Here is a 22426-nt window from a genome sequence, read left to right as displayed (position 1 = left end):
CTCACCCGCACGCCAGGCCACAAGAGGGCCCAACCCTTACTCTTTCCTCCTCCTACATACAGCCTAAACCGCTCTAACCTAACACGGAAGGAGGCCCATGCCTCACTCATCTTCTCTCTCTCGAGTTCAACAAGGCCCAAGGCCCCTCGGCTCAATCTGCCAACAATAAAGACTGGGCTTATGCCTATCTTTCTCTTTTCCTCCATAGCAGGCCCAAGCCTGCTGCATGATGCCTGGCCCCCACCAAGCCCAACCAGATGGGCTAGAGCCTCACGGCTCACCCAGCTCCGCGCCCTAGCGTGTTTGTCACCTCGGTTCGAGCCAAGTCGAACACTTGGCCCACGCCAGCCTACCCTCGTGTCGCGCCATCAGTAATTCACACTGCCCAATGCTGCACAATAGTTCCATGGCACCCTTGCCACGTGTTTCACATGTCGTCGGCCCTTGTTGAGCTAATTTTTCAAGTTCGAAGACTCCCAAAAAATCAAGAAGAAGAAAATTCAAATTTTTCTTACCTTGGTGCTGCACGGAGAAGAAGAACAACAACGAGAGACGACTCTTTGCAAGGGCAAGAGAAGAAGAAAGCTAGGGGAAGGGGAACAAATTTCCTCTGCTTCTCTCTTCCTTGTTGGAATTATGATTGTTCTCCAAATTTATTTAATCCCTTGCTTAAGGCAGAATTAAATAGGTATTGGGGCAATTGGTTTCCTTTTCCTAAAAACAGTCTATCTCCAAATCAAGAAATGAGATCTAGTTCAAATTGGGAAACAACCCTACAAGCCCATGCAGCTTAGGATTTCTACACATACTGCCCTTTTCCTACGTGAACCCATCAGGCGTGGGAGCATTTGTGGAGCCTAAAATAATCCCAAAGATTATAGAGGCGACACGTGGACTTTTGCCCAAGAAAGACAAGATTGCCCTCAATAAATAGGCAGGCTTCTTAGATACTCCCACGTGCAGCTCATACCCCTGAAGGTGCCAGCAGCTGAATATGACTACCCACAGCTCACAAGGAAAAGTCAAAGCATTAAAGATAATGATTAATTACCCAAATCCTATCTTTAATACATTCCCAATTGAAAAATGACTCTATTCAAGTAAGTAATCCCTATTTAATTCAATTAGGGATAATTACTCCATTATCTCAAGATATTATTTCCTATTTAATATCTTGAGAATATTTCTCCATAAAACCTTGGCTAATAGGAAGCCACCATGTGTAGGGTAAAACCCTAACACCATGGCCAACCACTCCCCTATATATACTCCATATTCTACCAAATTTCGGTAAGCTTTTGCTACCCTAAAAAGCCCTAAATACTTTACTTTTCTAAGAGAAACTAACTTAGGCATCAGAGATCCATTGGCCTAAACCACCCCCACCTCCCACCTCGTGGGCGCGTGAGGCTTAGGTCCTTAATCAAATGTGTTGATTGTTTTGCAGGTGCATTTTCATCAAAGTTAGAGATGGTGGAAATTTGCATCCATTAATTTTCAATTCAAAACATTTCCAAAATAATAAATAAATTAAATTAGAATAATTTTGTATCCATTAATTTTTTATAAAAAGGATATTCAATTTTTTAACCTTAAATATTCCCATTCATATAATTTTTCAATTTCTTTGTGGTCCTAAATGTACCCATTCTTAAATATACCAATTTGTTATATGTAAAATGTACTATTTTTAAAATCCATTCAATTTTTTTTCTAACCCATTTTTTAAACTTATATGAGTATTTTCTATTTCGTTAATTTAAGAATGTATCCATGTGACATCCCACATCGTCTAGGGGAGTGGATCTTGTAAGCCTTATATGTATATTCTCATCTCTTCCTAGCACGAGGCTTTTTGGGAGCTCACTGGCTTCGTGTTCCGTCGGAACTCCGAAGTTAAGCGAGATCGCAACGAGAGCAATCTTAGGATGGGTGACCCACTGGGAATTAGTTCTCATGTGAGTTTCCAAAAACAAAACCGTGAGGGCGTGGTCATGGCTCAAAACGGATAATATCGTGCTACGGCGGAGTCGAGCCAGGGATGTGGTAGGGGCCCGAGCAAGGATATAACAATTTGGTATCAAAACCAATCCCTGATCAGATGTGTACCGACGAGGACGTCGGGCCCCTAAGGGGGGTGGATTGTGACATCCAACATCGCCAAGGGGAGTAGATCATGTAAGCCTTATATGTATATTCTCATCTCTTCCTAGTATGAGGCCTTTTAGGAGCTCACTTGCTTCAGGTTCCGTCGGAACTCCGAAGTTAAGCGAGATCGTAGCGAAAGCAATCCCAGGATGGGTGACCCACTGGGAAGTTCTCGTGTGAGTTCCCAGCAACAAAACCGTGAGGGTGTGGTTGGGACCTAAAGCGGACAATATCGTGCTATGGTGGAGTCGAGCCCGGGATGTGGTGGGGGCCCGGGCCAGGATGGGACAATCCATGTCAAGTTTAATGAAAGAAATTTAATAATGTTATTAAGCCTAAAAAATGTACCCATGTTCTGGTACAATAATGTTTTGGTTAGTTTTGCTGAACGTACACACACACATATATATATATATATATATATATATATATATATATATATATATTACACACACAATATATTGGAGAGTATAATTTATTCTTTAATATTTTTAATTTTATAACTATGGGTCTTATTTAAAATCTCATTAATATAAACAACTAAAAATTTTAATTCTTAATTTAAAATATAATAAGCTACATTAATATCAACGAGAGAGCCTTAAAAAAAAAAGGTAAATGCACAACCACCAGGTTTCAGTCAATTTTTAATTAATTAATTATAACAACTTTCATTCGATTCTTAAACAATGAAAATACCCTTAATTATTGTTGCAAAATTAATAAAATTATTGCTAGCTTGCTTCAAAAGCTAAATTGTTAGGGTTGTTTTATTTAAACCCCACAATTTGTTGAAAACACCCCACATTTAAAATTTCTTCTTACAATTTCAGTTTTACCCTTCATTTTGTTGAATCCACCTCACCTCCCACAAACAATAAAATCCCACAGCTACGCACCCCACAACCACAACCACAACTTCGCTGATGACCCCATTCAATCTTAATTTTCTTTCTTTCATATTTATGCTTTTGTTTGGCATTTGACATAGGATTGAGGGGAATGATCATACATGCATTGGGCTATTGCGATTATGGATGAAAATGCAGCCTAGAAAACTGTTAAAAACCCATTTCCATCATTTCTATGATAGACTTTTGGATATTGCGATGAAATTTTTATCTTTCCCTGATAAGCTAGTTGAGATTTATAAAGTGTATTGCTAACTGAATGAAATTTCAATTTTGTGTTTTGGCTAGGTTGAATGGAATCGCCAAAGAAGGGTGGTGGTGGGAGGGTGGCTGTGTGAGATTTTTGGTATTTGGGAGATGGGGTGAATTCAACAAAAGGAAGGGTAAAGTTAGAATTGTAGGGAGAAAATTTAATTATGAGATGTTTTCAACAAATTATGGGGTGTGAATAAAAAAAAATCCAATTATTATTGCAAAATTATTCCTAGCTTAATTATTGTTGCAAAATTAGTCAAAAGAGTGGAATCTTCCCTGTGCCAGCCGGATTCAATCATTTAAAGTGCATGTAAATTGATTATGTTCATTGTACACAGCATTCAAAACCTGTGAAATAATAATAGAGAACTTTAACAAAAAGTAAATCCTGTTATTTTAACAAAATATCACATTTACATTAAAAAGTCAATACTTGTACTATTCATTTTACTATTTATTTTGCAATTATCCTTAAAATTCAAAGTTTTCAAGTCATTTTCATTAGTTTTCCTATAATAATAGTATCAGGATCCATGAACTCTGCTGTTTTGTAGGGTTTTGATTCCCTCAACATTAAGGACAAGGATTGTCTGCCCTCCACTTTCGGTGCCCTCCCCGTGCCCTACTGTTTATATGGTCACGGTTAAGCCACGTCAACATTTTATATTACTATTCATTTTTGTCTTATTATATCTATAAAAAAACAATTTAAAATGTTGACGTAGCTTAACCGTGACCACACAAAACAGGAGGGCACGGAGAAGACACCGGAAGTGATGGATAGACAATCCTTGTCCCAACATTAATGCCCAAATTCTGACGTCGCTTCCCACATGCATGCGATGCACGCTCCTTCCAATAAAACAAGAGGCTTTTATGGTTGATTAGAATACTTGATGCTTGCAAGCTTGGGCCATATTTAAGTAACATTCTTTATATCATCGACGGCAACTTGAGTCATTAGTGACTGTTAATGCATGTAAAACTCATAACATATTTCCGCTTAGGCTTCGTTAATTCTACTAGGCAACTGTCGCCAACAAAATTTGTATTCTTAATATATATGCCTTTGGATAAGTGATGGATTATCACGGTAGATACATTCTTCTTCATCTCACTATATCCTGAATTTGAACTTTTATCTCCCGCTTAATCAATCTTAAAATAAAAATTTTACTTGTAATAAAAAATATATTTTTAACCGTCGAACCAAATATCATTTTGTAGTACTAAATGCTTTCCTTCCATGTTTCAAATTATGTTTTGTTTCGAGTTGTAATATATTCTTTTTCTTTAAACACTATTTAGCATTGAATAATACAAAAATTAATTGGCTGAGATTTAAAATAGAAAATCTAAACAGTTCTAGAAATCATCTAATGGCTAGAACACTCGTAACATCATGTAATACGTAGCATTAAACTCACTCTTCTTTTTCATCACAATAAATAAATAAATGGATACTTTGGATGCTCTTTGACTAAAACCTTAATGATATTCAAAATTTGATCAAAGTCCCTTGACTTGTACACCTCATTATATTACAATTAATATTTATAGTTTTATAGTTTTGACATTAATTGTTTGATATTTTATGAGATTTATAATCCTATAAATTTAAAATCCCTCATTATAATACTATTAGAAACGGTTACAATAAAAAAATTCAAACATTTTGATTGAATAAATGGATAAAAACTATGTAAAAATAAGAAATAATAAATGGCAAAATAATGTATCCATAGTGTTAAAAATATTGGTACATTTCACATATAAAAAAGTGGTACATTAATAAAGAAGAATGGGTACATTATAAATAAATTAGGATACAGATAAAAGATTAAAAAATTATGAGTACAAATGAATTTTAAAAAAATATAGGCGCTAAAAGAAATTAATACATGGGTACAAAATAAAACTAAAAAGAAAATACTACAAATTTAAAAAAAAAGTTGCAAATTAAAAGTGGGTACAAACTAAAAATATAAATATATGATACAAAGTTTAGGCATAAAACATAAATATACCATATGTAATTTTTCTATCATTGATTAAATATACAACGTCAAGTGACAGTATACACATGAGTACAAACACAATAAAACTTTAAAAATATGGGCACAAAAAGAAACTAATATATGAGTACAAATTAAAAATGAAAAAAAAAATTGGTACAAATTAAAAATAGGTACAAACTAAAAATAAAAATATATGATAAAAAATTTAGCCATAAACATAAATATACTAATTGTAACATTTTTAACACTAAAGGAATATATTTAAAAATAAATATATTTTATTATTCAAATAATTAATGATGTTATTAATATTCAAGGACCTTGATCAAAAATTGAAAATGAAGAGGATTTTAATCAATAGAGCAGCAAAAAGAATGATATAAATAAAATTGTTCAAATTATTTATTTGTTGATGGCGATCGATCAAATTTATAATGCGTATACGTATTCAAAAAAACCACTACCCTTAATATTAAATTGGAATTATGGTATTTTTTTCTGTTTATTCTTTTAGCTCTCCTTCCGGGAAGCTTCACAAAGGCCAATGCAATATGCTTTACCTTCGCCCTAAGTTTCCTGCAATACTTTATTCCTTGAAAACGGAAGAGTTCCTAACTTCCTACCACATACGGTGAAGGTGTGTCCAAGGAAAGTCATGTATAGTCAGATAAACGAGTGCAGGTATACGTCTATGAGATTCCAATTTGACATAAAACCCCAAAACAGATAATATAACAACTAATGTAACGGGAAGTTAATTCAATGCTACGTAGTACTTGCTTCTGTATCATTCAGTATTACGTATTGTTGAAGAAAAATAATGAGGAATATATCATTTTTATTGGAGAACACAGTTTCAAATCAAAAATTTAATAAGATAATATACCGCTTATATGTGGGAGATCTACTTCTAAAATACCAAAGTTTTTTTATGCAAAACTCATATCTAGTAATAGGTGGTTAAATGAGACTAACATCAATGATATTAATAGTGGATCATGTCTTGGCCTAAAAGTTTATTAACATTTTCAAAGGTACACAACAAATTTAGGGTTCATTTAAAAGTTTATTAACATTTTCAAAGGTACACAACAAATTTAGGGTCCATTTAAAATTGCTTGTGTGGAGTCTTTATGTTTACAAGTATTTTTTTATTAGAAACATATGTATTAGAACAACTTAAAATACTGGAAATTGCTTATGTAGAGTCTATGTTTACAAGTAATTGTTTATTAGAAGCATTTGTACTAGAATATCATTTTATTAGAAGCATGTGTACTAGAATAACTTAAAATCCTAGAAATTCAAGTGCTGTATGAAAAACGAGTAAGTACCTGGCTGCCAGGTACTTGTATATAAAAACACTTCTAAAATCACAAGCATTTATATTCATTTTTGTAAAGTGAATTAATAATGATTTTGGCTGCCAAAAAAAAAAAAAACACTTTTTCATTAACATGAAACACTTTTAATATCTTCAAAATCAGTTCCAAGTGACACTACTACCTTAATACAAGTAGAGGCAGATCTACTAAAGTGCCGGAGTGGTTTCGGGACTACCAGAAGATTACAATATTCGTCATATACAACCACGAGGATCCATATTTCTTTTTCATATTCGTCATATACAAAAGAACAGTTTACAATATGAAGCTTTAACGTGAAAATATTGGTGAATGAAAGAGTTGACAAATATTTTGGTTGTTTTTGCAAGAAGCCGTTCTTATAAAGTACTAAATTACAATGGGGGTGTGATATCCACACATCCTTTTTTTATTTCTCTCACACCTTTTTGGTTTTCGACCGTCGGATCGGATGAATTGAAGAAGATCAATGGAAAAAAAATTAACAAGGGGGGTGTAAGAAGTAAAAAAAGGTGTGTGGATAGCATATCCCAATTTACAATTTGATACACTTATTCCAACAAAGCAAAAGTGATACTTTTATGTAAACTTTTGTTTTTCTATACAATAATATGTTAGTTGCAGATCTAATTTAATTAGGAATATAATTGTGGAAATCTTTATGGGATTCTACTATATCTTTTAGATAGTATACTGATTAAGTTGTGATTGTGGAAATCACACCTCAGAGTTCTTCCAATTTTTTCTACACCTTGCCACACCTTCTCTATAACTTTCTGGCTAAGTATGCCTAGAACACATCAACACACGCTAAAGAGAGTTTGTTGTCTTTTAGGGGAGTATTACGTTTTAGTCATTCTTATTATGATTAACTTTTTTATTTATCGAACTAATGTACTTATTTTGATTCAATTTATTTGTCTGTGTTGAACGTGATACAACGCATTAGAGCTGAAATTGCAGATTTCCAAGAATGATCTTCTACAAATTCAAAAGCGCAATTTCGTTTTCTGCCAATCAGATTCTCCGAAAACACACGCTTGATATTTTCTACGCCCTGTTACATGAAAAAATTCCAATATGCATGAACCCAGTCTATTATTTCATAATTTTACGATTATATATATAGCATTCTTCAATATATAAGCATGTCCATCCACACACAATTAATATTTCATATATTTGGTTATGCAATATATGTTGTACTAGTGCCGACTGGACAAGACGACTTCAGCAACTACTTCTACATTTGCCTGAAGATTTGATGGGCCATTTACTTGAGTATTTGCACACTCAAGGGAGAGTGTTTTGATATATATTCTAATACATATGTGATTGTGTAAATGCTAAGTAGAGAGATTAGGAATCGTTTGGGATCTAAAAGATCTTTCCTATTCAACTTTGTATTACTTGAATATCAAGTTTCTCTCCTCCTTACTCTTATAATTAAAGGCACAATGTTTGAGGAATAACACACATAATTCCTTAAGCCTATTCTCCATCTTGTCCTCTCTATGACGTGCCCCTTTCTCTCCCTAAGTTAAATATCGGCCACAACAATATTCTAAATAAATTTTATTTTTTATAGCAAAATTATTTCTTATATGACACAAGTTTGATCGTCACGTCAGAACAAATGTGGAATAACTGTTACTACGTCATCATTTAATGATTAAATTAACATATTTTTTGACGAATATATGAAATTGAAATGAAATAATAAGCAAATATATGAGATTCAATAAATGTTGTTTGAAGTTGCAATTAAACACACAAATCAAAGGGTACAAAATGTAATTCCACAAGTTGCATTTACTTGTCATAACATTTGGAAAGAGAGATGCAATTCTACTTTTAATAAAAAAAACTTTGTCACCATTGTAGGTTATCCATAAGATCAATTGTGCTTGTGGAGTCTTTACGGAGGCTGCTAGAAGAAATCAAAAGGTTGCAACTGAAATGCAGACAAATTCAAGCAACTGTTGAAATCTAAATGATAATTCTCAACTTGGCACTATTTGGTTTCCACCTGAGCTTTCTTTCTTCAAAATAAATGTGGATGCTAGTTGGAACGCAACCATTAAATAAGATAATGTTGGAGTGGTGATCAGAGATTTAGATTGCAAGTTTGTTGCAGCTAGGAAATAAAGCATCAATGCTTCAAGGATACAGGTGGCAGAATCAATGGCAATAATGGTGGATGGGAGGCTTTCCCGGTTCTAAGGAAAATTATGCAGATGAAGGAACCGTTCCAGTCATGCCAATGGTCTTGAGTCCCTATAATCTGCCAACATGGTGGCTGATTGGATATATAGCATCTTTCAAGAACTTGGAGATGAGCGAAGCTACTTAGGTCAACAGACCTCCATCTTTGGTTCTGCATATTTTGAACAAAGACGGATTGCCTTGCGGTTCCTTGTATATTTGGCTTTGCCCTGGAAATAACGGTCCAGTTTACCCAAAAAAAAATTTAAAAAAAATAAAATTTAATTCCCCTAGTTAAAATTAACCCGCGAAAAGGAATGAACAGAGTACAGCAGCCCCGCTCGAATAGGACCGTAGCCAATAGAATTCAGCATCCCGCCAGCTGTCGCAGTCGAACCACGTCATCTAAACATTGCGTTTAATTTATTTAATCAGCGTACGATGATTCATTGAAATATCTCCCCCGATTAGCCTTAATCCCGATATTAATTAATTAGCCGTTGATCTGCTATATAAGTAGCCACACAGAGAGAGAGGGAGAGTGTGAGAGCGAAGGCTGAAAGCACACAGTGGTAGCTTGTGAGGCACGGCAGCTGAAGAAGCTTTCTCTCCTCTTTCCCATTAAATTTTCTTTCTTTCATTTTCTTGGGAAACAAACAGAATATTGACCGAGGTACGAAAACTGGACCCTCTCTTCTAGAAAGCGCCGTTATTTCAGTGAGTCAAATCCTTATAAACTGTCCAACTCCTTGCCTTTTCTTTCACCGTTTCTCTCTGTGTTGATTTGTGGTTGTGGTAGGTCTGATGGGGAAGGGAGGGCAGGATTTGGGTAGACGGAAGGAGGACGGAAACCCAAAGCTGGTGGACGGCGGTGTATTTCCGGCGTGGGCGAAGGAGATTTCGGAGTGCGAGAAGCACTTTGGGGTTAACAGAAAATTTGGGTTGGGATCCAAGGACGTTGAGAAGCGGCGGGAGAAGTACGGCTGGAACGAGTTGGAGAAGAACGAGGGGCAGTCGATTTGGAGTCTGGTTCTGGACCAGTTCAATGATACGCTGGTTCGAATCCTGCTTGCGGCGGCGGTCGTTTCTTTCGTTCTGGCTTGGCTGGACGGGAAGGAAGGCAATAAGAAGGAGATCACGGCGTTTGTGGAGCCGCTGGTGATCTTCTTGATCTTGGTTGTGAACGCAATTGTTGGGGTTTGGCAGGAGAGCAATGCCGAGAAGGCGTTGGAGGCGCTGAAGGAGATTCAATCAGAGCAGGCGACTGTGATTCGGGATGGGAGTAAGGTTCCGAATTTGGCGGCCAAGGAGCTTGTTCCTGGTGACATTGTGGAACTTAAGGTTGGGGATAAAGTGTCCGCTGATATGCGTGTTGTGGAATTGATTAGCTCGACTTTGAGGGTCGAGCAGGGTTCATTGACTGGAGAGAGTGAGGCGGTGAATAAGACTAACAAGCCGGTGTCTGAGGACGTGGACATTCAGGGGAAGAAAAGTATGGTTTTCGCAGGGACAACTATTGTGAATGGAAATTGCATATGCTTGGTTGCACAGACAGGAATGTCCACTGAAATCGGGAAGGTTCATATGCAAATCCATGTTGCCTCGCAGAGCGAAGAAGATACCCCACTTAAGAAGAAGCTCAATGAGTTCGGAGAGATGCTCACGATGGTAATTGGAGTTATTTGTGTATTAGTGTGGCTCATCAATTTTAAGTACTTCCTTACTTGGGAATATGCCAATGGATGGCCGGCGAATTTCAAGTTTTCGTTTGAGAAGTGCACATATTACTTTCAGATCGCAGTAGCGTTGGCTGTGGCTGCTATTCCTGAAGGTCTGCCTGCAGTCATTACGACATGCTTGGCGCTTGGTACCCGCAAAATGGCTCAGAAGAATGCCTTGGTCCGAAAGCTGCCTAGTGTTGAAACTCTGGGTTGTACAACTGTGATTTGCTCAGATAAAACAGGGACATTGACTACAAACCAGATGGCAGTGGCAAAAGTTGTAGCTTTGGGTCCTAGACCTACTATACTACGGAAGTTTAGGGTGGATGGAACTACATACAATCCACTTGATGGTAAAATTCACGACTGGCCAACTGGTCATATGGATGCTAATCTTCAAATGATCGCAAAGGTAGCTGCTGTCTGCAATGATGCTGGCATTACACATGCAGAACAGAAGTATATTGCCAATGGAATGCCTACTGAGGCAGCTCTAAAGGTTATTTTTGAACCTATGCTCTTGACTTTTAATAGGGTTTTTGATATTGTGCATTTCATCAGTAAACTGATTAAACATCACTAAACAACCTTCTTAGTCCGTACCATTCTTGGAGTACATTATTTCCTTGCTTGTGAGGACAATTCACTTAGTTAGAGAACTCAGCTTGAGATTGAGTATGTTGTTTTGTCACCTCAGGTTCTAGTTGAGAAGATGGGCCTTCCCGAAGAGTCCAAGGGTGCGGAATCAACAAATGAAAGGGATTTGCTTGGTAAGTAAAACTCCCGAATTAAGTGCTTCCAATTTATCTATTTTGTTACAACTTTGAATTGGTAAGTTTACATACTCTGATACTCTATTTATATATTTTGTCAGGTTGTTGCCAGAAGTGGAATGAATTTGAATGCCGAATTGCAACCCTTGAGTTCGATCGTGATAGGAAATCCATGGGTGTAATTGTCAATTCCCGTTCAGGGAAGAAGTCATTGCTAGTGAAGGTTCATATTCTAATTTTAGTTTCAACAACTCCATGAACTGTTTATGTCCATTCATTGATTTAATCTAATATCCAAATTGTGGCATGCGCTGATTTTTAAATTTCAAATACAAATTGGGAAAGTTTGAAGTAAATTGTGGCATGCGCTCATTGTTTCATCTTTGGCAGCAATTGCATTGCTCTCCGTACTCCCTTGCTCTCTCTCTCTCTCTCTCTCTCTCTCTCCCTCTCTCCCTCTCTCTCTCTCTCCATCTTTAAAATAAATAATATCAAAAAGGAATATTGCGGACTTCTGAATGAGGTGCTGCGTTATTGCAGGGCGCTGTAGAGAATTTGCTGGAGAGAAGCACTAAGGTTCAATTGCTTGATGGCACTGTTGTACCACTGGATGATAGTTCAAGGAACTATATTGTGGAAGCTCTTCATGAGATGTCAACTATTGCATTACGCTGCTTGGGTTTTGCATACAAAGATGAGCTTGGTGAGTTTGAATCCTACGATGGTGATGAAGATCATCCAGCTCATAGGCTTTTACTTGATCCATCCAATTATTCATCAATTGAGCGCGACCTTGTTTTTGTCGGCCTTGTTGGACTGAGGGTGAGTTATAACATGGCTGTTCTCTACATCTTCTTTACCATATATTTGATCACAGTACCTTTATCGAACTAACTGTGATTGTTGAATTATGAATTTGTTAAAGGATCCCCCAAGAGAGGAGGTTTTTGATGCAATTGAAGACTGTCGAGCAGCTGGAATCCGTGTTATTGTAATCACCGGAGATCACCAGAACACAGCAGAAGCAATATGCCGTGAAATTGGCGTGTTTGGTGCTGATGAAGACATACGTTCAAGAAGCCTTACAGGAAGAGGGTTTATGGGTCTACATGATCAGAAAGCTCATCTTAGACAAGGTGGTGGCCTTCTGTTTTCAAGGGCCGAACCAACGCACAAACAAGAGATTGTGAGGTTACTCAAAGAGGATGGTGAAGTGGTTGCTATGACTGGTGATGGAGTGAATGATGCACCTGCTTTGAAACTTGCTGATATCGGGATTGCAATGGGCATTTCTGGAACTGAGGTGATTTCTTTTGTTGGTTTCTCTTGTTCTTTTGTTTTCCGCATGTCTATTAATTTTAGCTTAAATTACTAACGCACCTTTCCTTATCATAAACATTTCATTTCCTTCTCCATTGCAGGTTGCAAAGGAAGCTTCTGACATGGTTTTGGCTGATGATAATTTTAGCACAATTGTTGTAGCTATTGGTGAAGGCAGATCTATCTACAATAACATGAAAGCCTTTATCAGGTTAGTATTTTATCTCTGTTTTTTAGCTTTTGCCTGAGACGTGTTAAAAGAACGAGTTCTTTCTTCTGAAATTCTGCGTCCAGCATTTTTCTAGTATCGTACGTAATGGTATAAAAACTTCTGAATAGTATTATGTAGTTATACTCTTCCATGTATATATTTAAGAGTATAACCATGTTTATAAACAAGGATTTGGGGAAGTATATCGTATTCTTGCATGATGATGTTTACGATTTCTCGTTGTCTGCTCCCCACCCGGTGAACTAAAGTTGTCCTCTTCGTTGATGCTTAGACATGTATGTTTTTGCTTTCAAGATTTTAAAGTCTTAAACCCTGTTTTAGGTACATGATCTCATCCAACATTGGTGAGGTTGCCTCCATATTCTTAACAGCAGCATTAGGCATTCCTGAAGGCCTCATACCTGTTCACCTCTTGTGGGTGAATCTTGTTACCGATGGACCACCTGCAACAGCACTAGGATTTAATCCTCCAGACAAGGACATAATGAAGAAACCCCCACGCAGAAGCGACGATTCACTTATCAGCGCTTGGATATTATTCCGCTATCTGGTAGCTTACTTTTCAATTTCTTCTTTCTTCCGATTTGTTGCAATTTAATGATTTACCTGCGAGCGTTGTCGCTAATTTTCGCACCTGAATGTTCGGCTGGACAGGTTATTGGTATGTATGTTGGACTGGCAACTGTAGGCGTATTCGTCATTTGGTATACACATGGTTCCTTCCTAGGTATTGACCTCAGTGGGGACGGCCACTCCCTTGTGACCTACTCCCAACTTGCCAACTGGGGACAATGCTCATCTTGGACAAATTTCACCGCGTCACCCTTCACAGCCGGAAATCAGGTCATGTCTTTTGATGACCCCTGTGATTATTTCCGTGCAGGCAAAGTGAAAGCTATGACACTCTCCCTCTCCGTGTTGGTTGCCATCGAAATGTTCAACTCTGTCAATGCCCTTTCCGAGGACGGAAGCCTGCTGAGCATGCCCCCATGGGTCAACCCCTGGCTCCTTGTGGCCATGTGCGTCTCATTTGGCCTGCACTTCGTGGTCCTGTATGTGCCATTCTTGGCTCAAGTATTTGGCATTGTACCCCTGAGCTTAAACGAATGGCTGCTGGTTTTGGCCGTTGCACAACCCGTGATTCTCATTGATGAGGTCCTCAAGTTTGTCGGAAGATGGGCAAGCGCTTCTCAAATATCCAGGAGGAGAAAACCATCCAAGCCCAAGACAGAGTGAGGCGACTTCTACTAGGTTGATAAATCTCGTCCAAGTGGCGCGCGCTCTTATTGTATGTATCCCCGGAAAATGGGTTGTATAAAAAATAATAAGGGTGCGTGGAAGGTAAAAATAAGTGTGTGAATAGTAGTACTTTTTGTTTGTTTGTTTGTTTTTTTTTTTTTTATTTAAAGGAGATAAGTTGGCGGCTTTGCCACGTCAAATCATCTTTTCGGGGACCAAGAAGACTCACAAAGGCATTTCAGCTCCTTTGGCCATCATCATGTGATTCACCAGAGTTAGGAATCGAATCCAGGACCTATCATGTGGAATACGGGTTTGGAATTCATTCCCAACCACTGTTGCACCCTGTGGTGGTTTACCCTTTTTGTATACACTGAATAACTTTTCCCCTATATCTATAGAAGAATTATGCGAGTCTTTTATCTTTTGCCCCTTCCAGGATGTTATAGGTTTCTAACTGCAAATCTAGGTCACCTACTGACTTCAATTTCGTATCGATACTTGCATTGTAAGGCATCTCAACCAAAACGGAATACTCTCAACCATAAATCTCCGATGCCGTTCAGAACCTCCTTAAGAATACAAAGAAATAGACGTCGAGAAAACGAAGACGATGCACGACTAACAAACTCTAGAGTTGTAAGAAAACAAGAGTATGATGACACAAGGGATGTGTGATGCGTAATTTGAGCAACTTTTTTATTCTATTTGGTTGTTTAGCTTTCTTGTTGGGCAAGGTTCTGAATTTTTGACTGAGCTAGATTACCAATTTTGAACTTTTTTATTCTTTTTTATATGAAGATTACACCATCCATACCGAAATGAAATAAAAGATTATGCCGGTATAAAAGAAGATACGTATTCTTTTGGAACCTAATCTTTTTTTACCTATGTAATTGAGTTCGACTCTCGTCCTTGTTCTTTAAAGATTTAGGCATTGTTTCGTACCAAAAAGAAAAACTAACTACTTAAACAAAAGAAAGCATGGAGAGTGCAAAGAATAAAATTACAAAAAATCAGATTGAAAGCGTCACTTACCTATATGATATATGACAAAAATCTCAGGTTTACAAAATTTCTTTTTTCTTTTGTGATACCTTATCCGTCACCAATCCATTACTCTCGTTGATCTGAACCAGTATTAAAGTGGCGAAAGCAGCATTAGGTTAACTAGAAATATGTGGTGAATTTAAAATTTTCACGTATATTTTTGTGACACCTCATAGGTAACGTTGGTAGTGACACCAGATATGCGTCACATATGATCCAGTGTCTAATATTATCAAATGTGACGCATATTCACTTTCTAGGACATATATGCATTGTCACGTAAGTCCTGTTTTCTTATAGTTTATAAAGAGTCGAATACCCGTACCTAAGATTAGACTTAGGGCTCATTTGATCATTTTCACGTGCTTACAATATAGAAAAACTATATGGAAAATTTGAGTGAGGAAGAAGGATAATGAGAGGTTGAGAATAAATAAAGAATGGATGAAAACAAAATTTTGAAAGTGAAAAAAAAACTTGATCTAGTTTTTATTTTGTCCATATTTTTTTGTACACTTTTGTACATCTCTCCCACCATTCTTCTCACTCTTTTCCAATCCTCATTTCGTTCATATACATTTACGCGTACATTAAGCACAAATGTGAAAACTAAACTTTAAATCAAATGATTATCAAATGGTTCCTTAGGTTGTGTGGAAGAGACAAAATGTCTCGTTCTTGCCATACAAACAGTATTATTAACGGTCAAAACAGGACCCTGCGTTAACAGTATTGAGAGTAGAGGAAACCGTTCACAGTATCAGATGCATGTTAAGAAAACGGGTTTTATGTGCTGATGAGCTCCAAGAGTTGACCCCCAATCCAATACATATAACAATGCAATACATATGGCATATAACACAATGAGTAGTATTTACTTTCCATCCATATTTGATATTTTCTCGCCTACAAAGACCAAACTACAGAATCAGTCCACAGCAGATGTAACATCCTTACCTAACAATAGCCGATATCATATGCCCATACGCATAGAGATATTATTACCAATTAATAATTAACAAAGAAAAGGTTAAGGGTTAAACAACTAATTAATTGGCTAAGAAATTAAGCTAAAGGTGTCAAAGCAGGACATGTGGAGAGAATGGGGCTTTCGTGAAGAAATGGAGGCGTGTAGAAAATAGATTAGTAGGATTCGGTCATCCCTCATCCATGACAAAACAATCCAACCCAAAAAAGATATAACTAATAGTGAGAATTCATGTTGAATAAGCTGGGAATTGACATAATTAAATTTGACTTATATTATCACGACTTCATTTTTAATTGTTTTTGTGATGAAAATTCTACACGTTATGTAGGGGGTAGGATACAAATTGGAAGTTGAGGATAACTGGTGTGTGAGTAGTAGTGAGCTGCTAGCAGAGCAGTCTCTGAGATTCCGAGAGTCCTACTTAAAATTTATAATAGGGGCCATCCTTATGATAGTTTTCCAAAAACAATAGGACAATATATTAATGCTAGAAAGCAATAACTTAAATCAAAACAAACTTTATGACTCACTAAGTTTACAAATGTCATTAAATAATAAGTAAAAAGAGTTACAAACATAATCTTCACCAAATAATCAAAAGCATTTTAGTATTAAACAACCAAACAAGAAATTTTTTTTTTTGAAAACACTAACTTTAAAGTTTTACTTGAATATATAACATTATAACATTAAATTGAAAGAAAAAAAGAACTGTTTTTTTGGTGTGTTGTTATTAACACTCTAAATATCTTATTTGCACTCTTAAAGTTTTATATTTAGAGAGAACAAAATTTATACTTATAAGGAGTGCACAATGATCAATTTTATAGTGCTAATAAAAACAATTTTTTTTAATATATAGCATTATTACGTATAAATATTAGGTAGCAAAAATTTTTGAAGGTCCCTTCAAATTTAGAGCCCTATGCGATTGTACCTTTCACTACCTGAAAGCGGCCTCTGGCCTCTAGTCCGTCTTTCTAAAATGTTGACCCATTGACATTTGGCAATTGCAACCAACTAGGACATAGCAAATTTTTTTGAGAGTCCCTTCAAATTTGGGAGAGATTTTTCAGTGTGATCATCACATGAGGTGGTACACCATGTGTCTCCATATAAATGATGAAATATGTGCGTTAAAATGTTAATAACTTAAAAAGTAAAAATTTTCACCACTTACATAGAAACACATAATGTACCATCCGTGTTCCCATCACAACTAAAAATTTCTCCAAATTTGAAATCCTATACAATTGCACATTTCACCACACGAAAGCGGCCTCTGGCCCCTAGTCCATCTTTCTAAAATGTTACCTATTGGTATTTGACAATTGCAACCAACTAGGAATGTGAGCAATTGCACATCAACTTTTTAATTGAAGTGAGACAATTAAATAGTGTGACAAAAAAACCCTAATTATCCAATGTAATGTTTGGTGATGTTCAGAAGTAATAACTGATCAAAATTGTGGGTTTTCTTTGATTTTGATGGCCTACCAAGTTTGTCGAGAAGTGGAGGGGGAAATGATGACTTTAGCTAATAAGATTACACAGTAACAAATTAAACAGTGATAAACCTTAAAGTTAAATAGAATACGTTCAGCCTGGTTGGGAGAGTTCCTATGGTAGGACTCAAAACTCCTTTTAGATAATAATTTTTTTTTATTTTTTTTATAATGTTTGAGTAAAATAAATAAAACTACCTTCAAAAATTGGAAAAGCTCTTATGGTGCTTCCATAGTAAACATTTGCACGTAAACATGTAGCTGCAAGAACTTACTGAATATTTTCGTGTGTTATATGCTCTTCTGTTGCATGCATCCACTGATCTGAGAATCTTTACTACGAAAATGTCACAAGTACACTTTGTTCATTAGCATGTGTGTATATATAATATGAAGCACTTGGTATAGTGAACACTTGAAAACCTGAGTTTAATACTACTTAGTTAATTTAGACTTAGTTAATTTAGTGGTACTATGTTCTTAATGTTGAAAAATGTTTCAAGTTCTGATCCTTTGTTCTCGAGAAAGATTAGGGAAAGAAAACTCAAGTTTAATGCTTAGATGTTAGTTACTTAGTTTAGTCATACTTTCGTTCTCAATGTTGAAAGATGTTTCAAAATTTGAAAGATTTTGAACAAGCTATCAAAAAAAAAAAAAAAAACCAAAGAATGTACGGATATATTAATTTCCATTGTTATTTAACTTATTTTCCATCACATCTAGTTTTATCATATCTAAAAGAATATTAGAATTTCAAGCCTACAAGTAAAGAAATTCCCAAGTCACTCAAGTCACTTGGGGTATGGTAATGAGATGATAGTAAAAGTGAGCCAACTCATATAACCCCTTTAGCCCTTTGGACTTGGTACAACTAGAGTGGAGAACTAGAAAGCTAGACACAACTTTCTCTCCCTCTCTTCTGACCAACTAAAGAAGCATTCACGCAAGCAGCGGTTGGACACTTAAACTCACCAAACACAGTGACCATCGTCATCACAATCTCACCTTCTATATATCTCGCTCTCAAAGAGTCCTCTTACTAATTATCAAACTCCCACCGCAACAATGGAGCTCATAGATTTCAACCCGAGACCCCGAGGCTTAAACCCTACCCTCGGCGAGCTCCTCCAGTGGGTCGGAGATGCGCAGAGTCCCGACATCTCTCCTCATGATCATGTTCTTGAGTTAGGGTATGGTTGCACCTCCGGAACCTCCTCCTATCCTTTTGTCCTCTCATTCACTGATCTCACATACAGCGTAAAAGTCCAGCGCAAAATGACCTTAGTACCCGCCTGTTTCAAAGGGAAACCAAATACAGCAGAGGTTAAACTGCGCATGAACAACAACAGCACAAACGCAAACACAAAAGTTTTGCTCAATGGCATATCCGGCGAGGCCAGAGAAGGCGAGATCATGGCAGTTCTCGGAGCAAGCGGGTCAGGAAAATCAACGCTCATTGACGCTCTAGCGGATAGAATCGCCAAGGACAGCTTAAAAGGCTCGATCACACTAAACGGGGAGGCCTTAAACTCAAGGCTCTTGAAAGTCATATCAGCTTATGTCATGCAAGACGATCTTTTGTTCCCAATGCTAACGGTTGAAGAAACTCTCATGTTCTCAGCTGAATTTCGGCTTCCTCGGAGATTATCAAAGTCCAAGAAGAAAGCTCGAGTCCAGGCTCTGATCGACCAACTTGGTCTTCGAAATGCCGCCAATACTGTGATCGGTGACGAGGGCCACCGAGGTGTCTCAGGAGGTGAAAGAAGGCGGGTTTCAATTGGAATCGACATAATTCACGACCCCATTGTTCTGTTTCTCGATGAGCCGACCTCTGGGCTGGATTCGACGAGCGCTTATATGGTGGTGAAGGTTTTGCAGCGGATTGCACAGAGTGGGAGCATTGTGGTCATGTCTATTCATCAACCTAGTTACAGAATATTGAGCTTGATGGACCGGTTGATTTTCTTGTCACATGGACAGACTGTGTATAGCGGCTCGCCAGCGAATCTTCCGGTGTTTTTCGGGGAGTTCGGGCATCCGATTCCTGAGACTGAGAATCGGACTGAGTTTGCTCTTGACCTCATTCGAGAACTCGAGGAAACCCCAGGTGACCTTTTCAACCTAATATATTCACTAAATGATTTGATAATGCATGTGCAAATATTTCGTATTTTATCTATTAGGTACAAGTAATATTCAAAGTAGGCATTTGAATAAGCGTAATGCATGTTAGAAAAACCAAATTTTGTAAACTAAAGTGATATGATTGTTGATTATTTAAATTTTATTAAGTGTTGATTAACAAACTTATTCCCTGTTGTGACATATCATTTGTTTTAAAAAATTAATTTCTTTAGCATTATTCTTTGACTAAAAGAAACATATTTGACAAGTAAAAATTTGTGATCAAATTTAGTAGTGAGTGCAACAGAGTTAGCGTATGTTATGATTAGTTTTTCACAAGATTCTAAAAGATGTTAGGCGTTAGTCAAGCGGCGAGCTGGGGCCCAGCGCCTAGGCGGCTAGGCGGGCGCATAGGCGGACTAGGCGGATTTAACTAAACTCATTATATTTCATGTAAATAAGTGTATGTTTATACTTAAAATATATATAATTTCATCATAAACTACAAAATAGAATGACACATATATTATGAAGTATTGGAACATAATGAAAACATGGGGAACAAGCATATAATGTGTGCTCATTTCAGTATTCAACAAGTCTCTTACAATTTATTAGAAAAAAAAATGCAAAATGAAAGTTATCTATTTGCTGCCTAAGTGAGTCACAACCTAGGGGTGCCTAGGCAGGTCTGGGTGGGCTAGTCGGGTGCCTCAATAAGTCTAGACCACCTCGTCGTCCTTTCTTAATTTTCAAACTCTTAGGCATTAATCAGAACAGTAGTCAACCGCCTAGCGCCTAGGCGGCGCTAGAAGGGGATTTTTAGAACAATAGTTTTTTTTTCAAATTTTTGCACCAAATTAATTTGAGATATGCATACATGTTTATTTATTTCTAATTGATATCGACATTTGTCGTTGATATACTTTTATTTGAACAATAATTATAATTTAATTTAAATTACGTGAGGCACATTCTACATATTGCTTGTGGAGTAAATTTGATTTGATGCTGATTATTTTACAATTGGATGTTGCAAAACAGGCGGAACCAAGAACTTGGTGGAATTCAACAAATCATGGCAGATCACCTTGGACCAACAAAAACAACGAGAAAATCAGAACAACTTGATCAACTCCAACTGCAAGCCAAAGCTTTCTCTCAAAGATGCAATTAGTGCTAGCATTTCAAGAGGCAAACTAGTCTCCGGAGCACCAAATGACTCAAACCTCTCCTCATCAGTCCCCACATTTGCCAACCCTTCTTGGATTGAAATTGCAGTCATCTCCAAACGCTCCCTCACAAACTCCCGAAGAATGCCCGAACTCTTCGGCATTCGCCTAGGTGCGGTCCTCGTCACCGGCATCATCCTAGCCACCATGTTTTGGCACCTAGACAATTCCCCGAAAGGCATCCAAGAGCGCTTAGGGTTCTTCGCATTCGCCATGTCTACCACATTCTACACTTGCGCCGAGGCCATCCCCGTCTTCCTCCAAGAACGCTACATTTTCATGCGTGAAACCGCCTACAATGCCTACCGCCGTTCCTCATACGTCCTAGCTCATTCCCTAATCTCCATTCCCTCCCTAGCCTTCCTCTCCATAGCCTTTGCCGCTACTACCTTCTGGGCCGTGGGGCTCGCTGGTGGGCTCCACGGCTTCCTCTTCTTCTTTTTCACTATTTTTGCGGCCTTCTGGGCTGGGAGTTCATTCGTCACGTTCCTCTCAGGCGTCGTGACACATGTCATGTTGGGATACACAGTTGTGGTGGCAGTTCTAGCTTATTTCCTACTCTTTAGTGGTTTTTTCATTAGTAGGGATAGAATCCCACCCTACTGGCTTTGGTTTCACTACATTTCCCTAGTGAAGTACCCTTATGAGGGCGTTTTGCAAAACGAACTCGATGATCCAATCAAGTGCTTCGTGAGGGGGACCCAGATGTTTGACAACTCACCAATAGAAGCCTTCCCCGTAGCAATGAAGTTGAAGCTTCTCAAGAGCATGAGCACAACTTTGGGCGTGAACATCACGGCGTCCACCTGCGTGACCACCGGTATGGATATACTGAAGCAGCAGGGGATCACGGACCTCAGTAAATGGAGTTGCCTGTGGATCACCATTGCTTGGGGGTTCTTCTTTAGGATTCTCTTTTACTTTACCTTGTTGTTGGGCAGTAAAAATAAGAGGAGGTAAAAAAATGAAGGAAATGTGATATATTCAGAGTCACAGCCATGTAATATTGTGGTGGTACAAACTTCTCTGATTATTATTTGCTTATTGATTTTCAGTGTATAATTGTAAGTTTACCATGTAGTTTTGTAGTTCATGCAACACTTTGCTTATGAAAGATTTATACTTTGGAGGCTAATAGTACATGGGTATACGAAAATTCTACAGTTGAAGTGATTTTTAAAATGGGACACAAGGTTCTAATTTTTTCACATTGGATCTTGAGGTTTTGAAATATATCAATGCATACTTTTTGTCTCTTTAAACATCTAGTGTTCCATCAAATTGATGAGTTTTTTTTTGTTAATATGGTGCAAATGTGGCGTACGTATTAGTCCATAT

At 37.4% G+C, this 22426-nt stretch overlaps 2 protein-coding genes across 3 annotated transcripts; both read left to right on the top strand.

Moving 5' to 3' along the window:
* Positions 1–9457: 9457 nt before the first annotated feature.
* On the top strand, positions 9458–14606 carry LOC126592025 (calcium-transporting ATPase 4, endoplasmic reticulum-type-like). 2 transcript variants are annotated; one of them, XM_050257777.1, is made up of 9 exons: positions 9458–9574; positions 9701–11121; positions 11320–11392; positions 11497–11618; positions 11936–12217; positions 12321–12698; positions 12817–12926; positions 13269–13497; positions 13602–14606. In XM_050257777.1, the coding sequence occupies exons 2-9, from the start codon at positions 9706–9708 to the stop codon at positions 14181–14183; spliced, it is 3192 nt and encodes a 1063-aa protein (XP_050113734.1). In that variant the 5' UTR covers positions 9458–9574; positions 9701–9705; the 3' UTR covers positions 14184–14606. The 2 variants fall into 2 exon arrangements, with proteins under 2 accessions (XP_050113734.1, XP_050113733.1); XM_050257776.1 differs by having other exon boundaries at positions 9464–9618.
* A 3985-nt stretch (positions 14607–18591) lies between these two features.
* LOC126594511 (ABC transporter G family member 20-like) lies at positions 18592–22223 on the top strand. The gene is made up of 2 exons (XM_050260853.1): positions 18592–19839; positions 20901–22223. The coding sequence occupies exons 1-2, from the start codon at positions 18798–18800 to the stop codon at positions 22046–22048; spliced, it is 2190 nt and encodes a 729-aa protein (XP_050116810.1). The 5' UTR covers positions 18592–18797; the 3' UTR covers positions 22049–22223.
* The last annotated feature ends 203 nt before the right edge of the window (positions 22224–22426 follow it).

Source organism: Malus sylvestris, chromosome 12 (assembly GCF_916048215.2).
Source record: "Malus sylvestris chromosome 12, drMalSylv7.2, whole genome shotgun sequence".
NCBI lineage: Eukaryota > Viridiplantae > Streptophyta > Magnoliopsida > Rosales > Rosaceae > Malus > Malus sylvestris.
The sequence above is the reverse complement of the archived record's forward strand: the minus strand, read 5'-3'. Positions and strand labels throughout refer to the sequence as shown.

Excerpts from the sequence above, each read along its gene's own strand:
- LOC126592025 (XM_050257777.1), top strand. The coding sequence starts at position 9,706 with ATGGGGAAGGGAGGGCAGGATTTGGGTAGACGGAAGGAGGACGGAAAC. Across the intron at positions 12,218-12,320 it reads TCGGCCTTGTTGGACTGAGG|GATCCCCCAAGAGAGGAGGT; the intron begins GTGAGTTATAAC and ends AATTTGTTAAAG. Across the intron at positions 12,699-12,816 it reads TGGGCATTTCTGGAACTGAG|GTTGCAAAGGAAGCTTCTGA; the intron begins GTGATTTCTTTT and ends TCTCCATTGCAG.
- LOC126594511 (XM_050260853.1), top strand. The coding sequence starts at position 18,798 with ATGGAGCTCATAGATTTCAACCCGAGACCCCGAGGCTTAAACCCTACC. Across the intron at positions 19,840-20,900 it reads AGAACTCGAGGAAACCCCAG|GCGGAACCAAGAACTTGGTG; the intron begins GTGACCTTTTCA and ends GTTGCAAAACAG.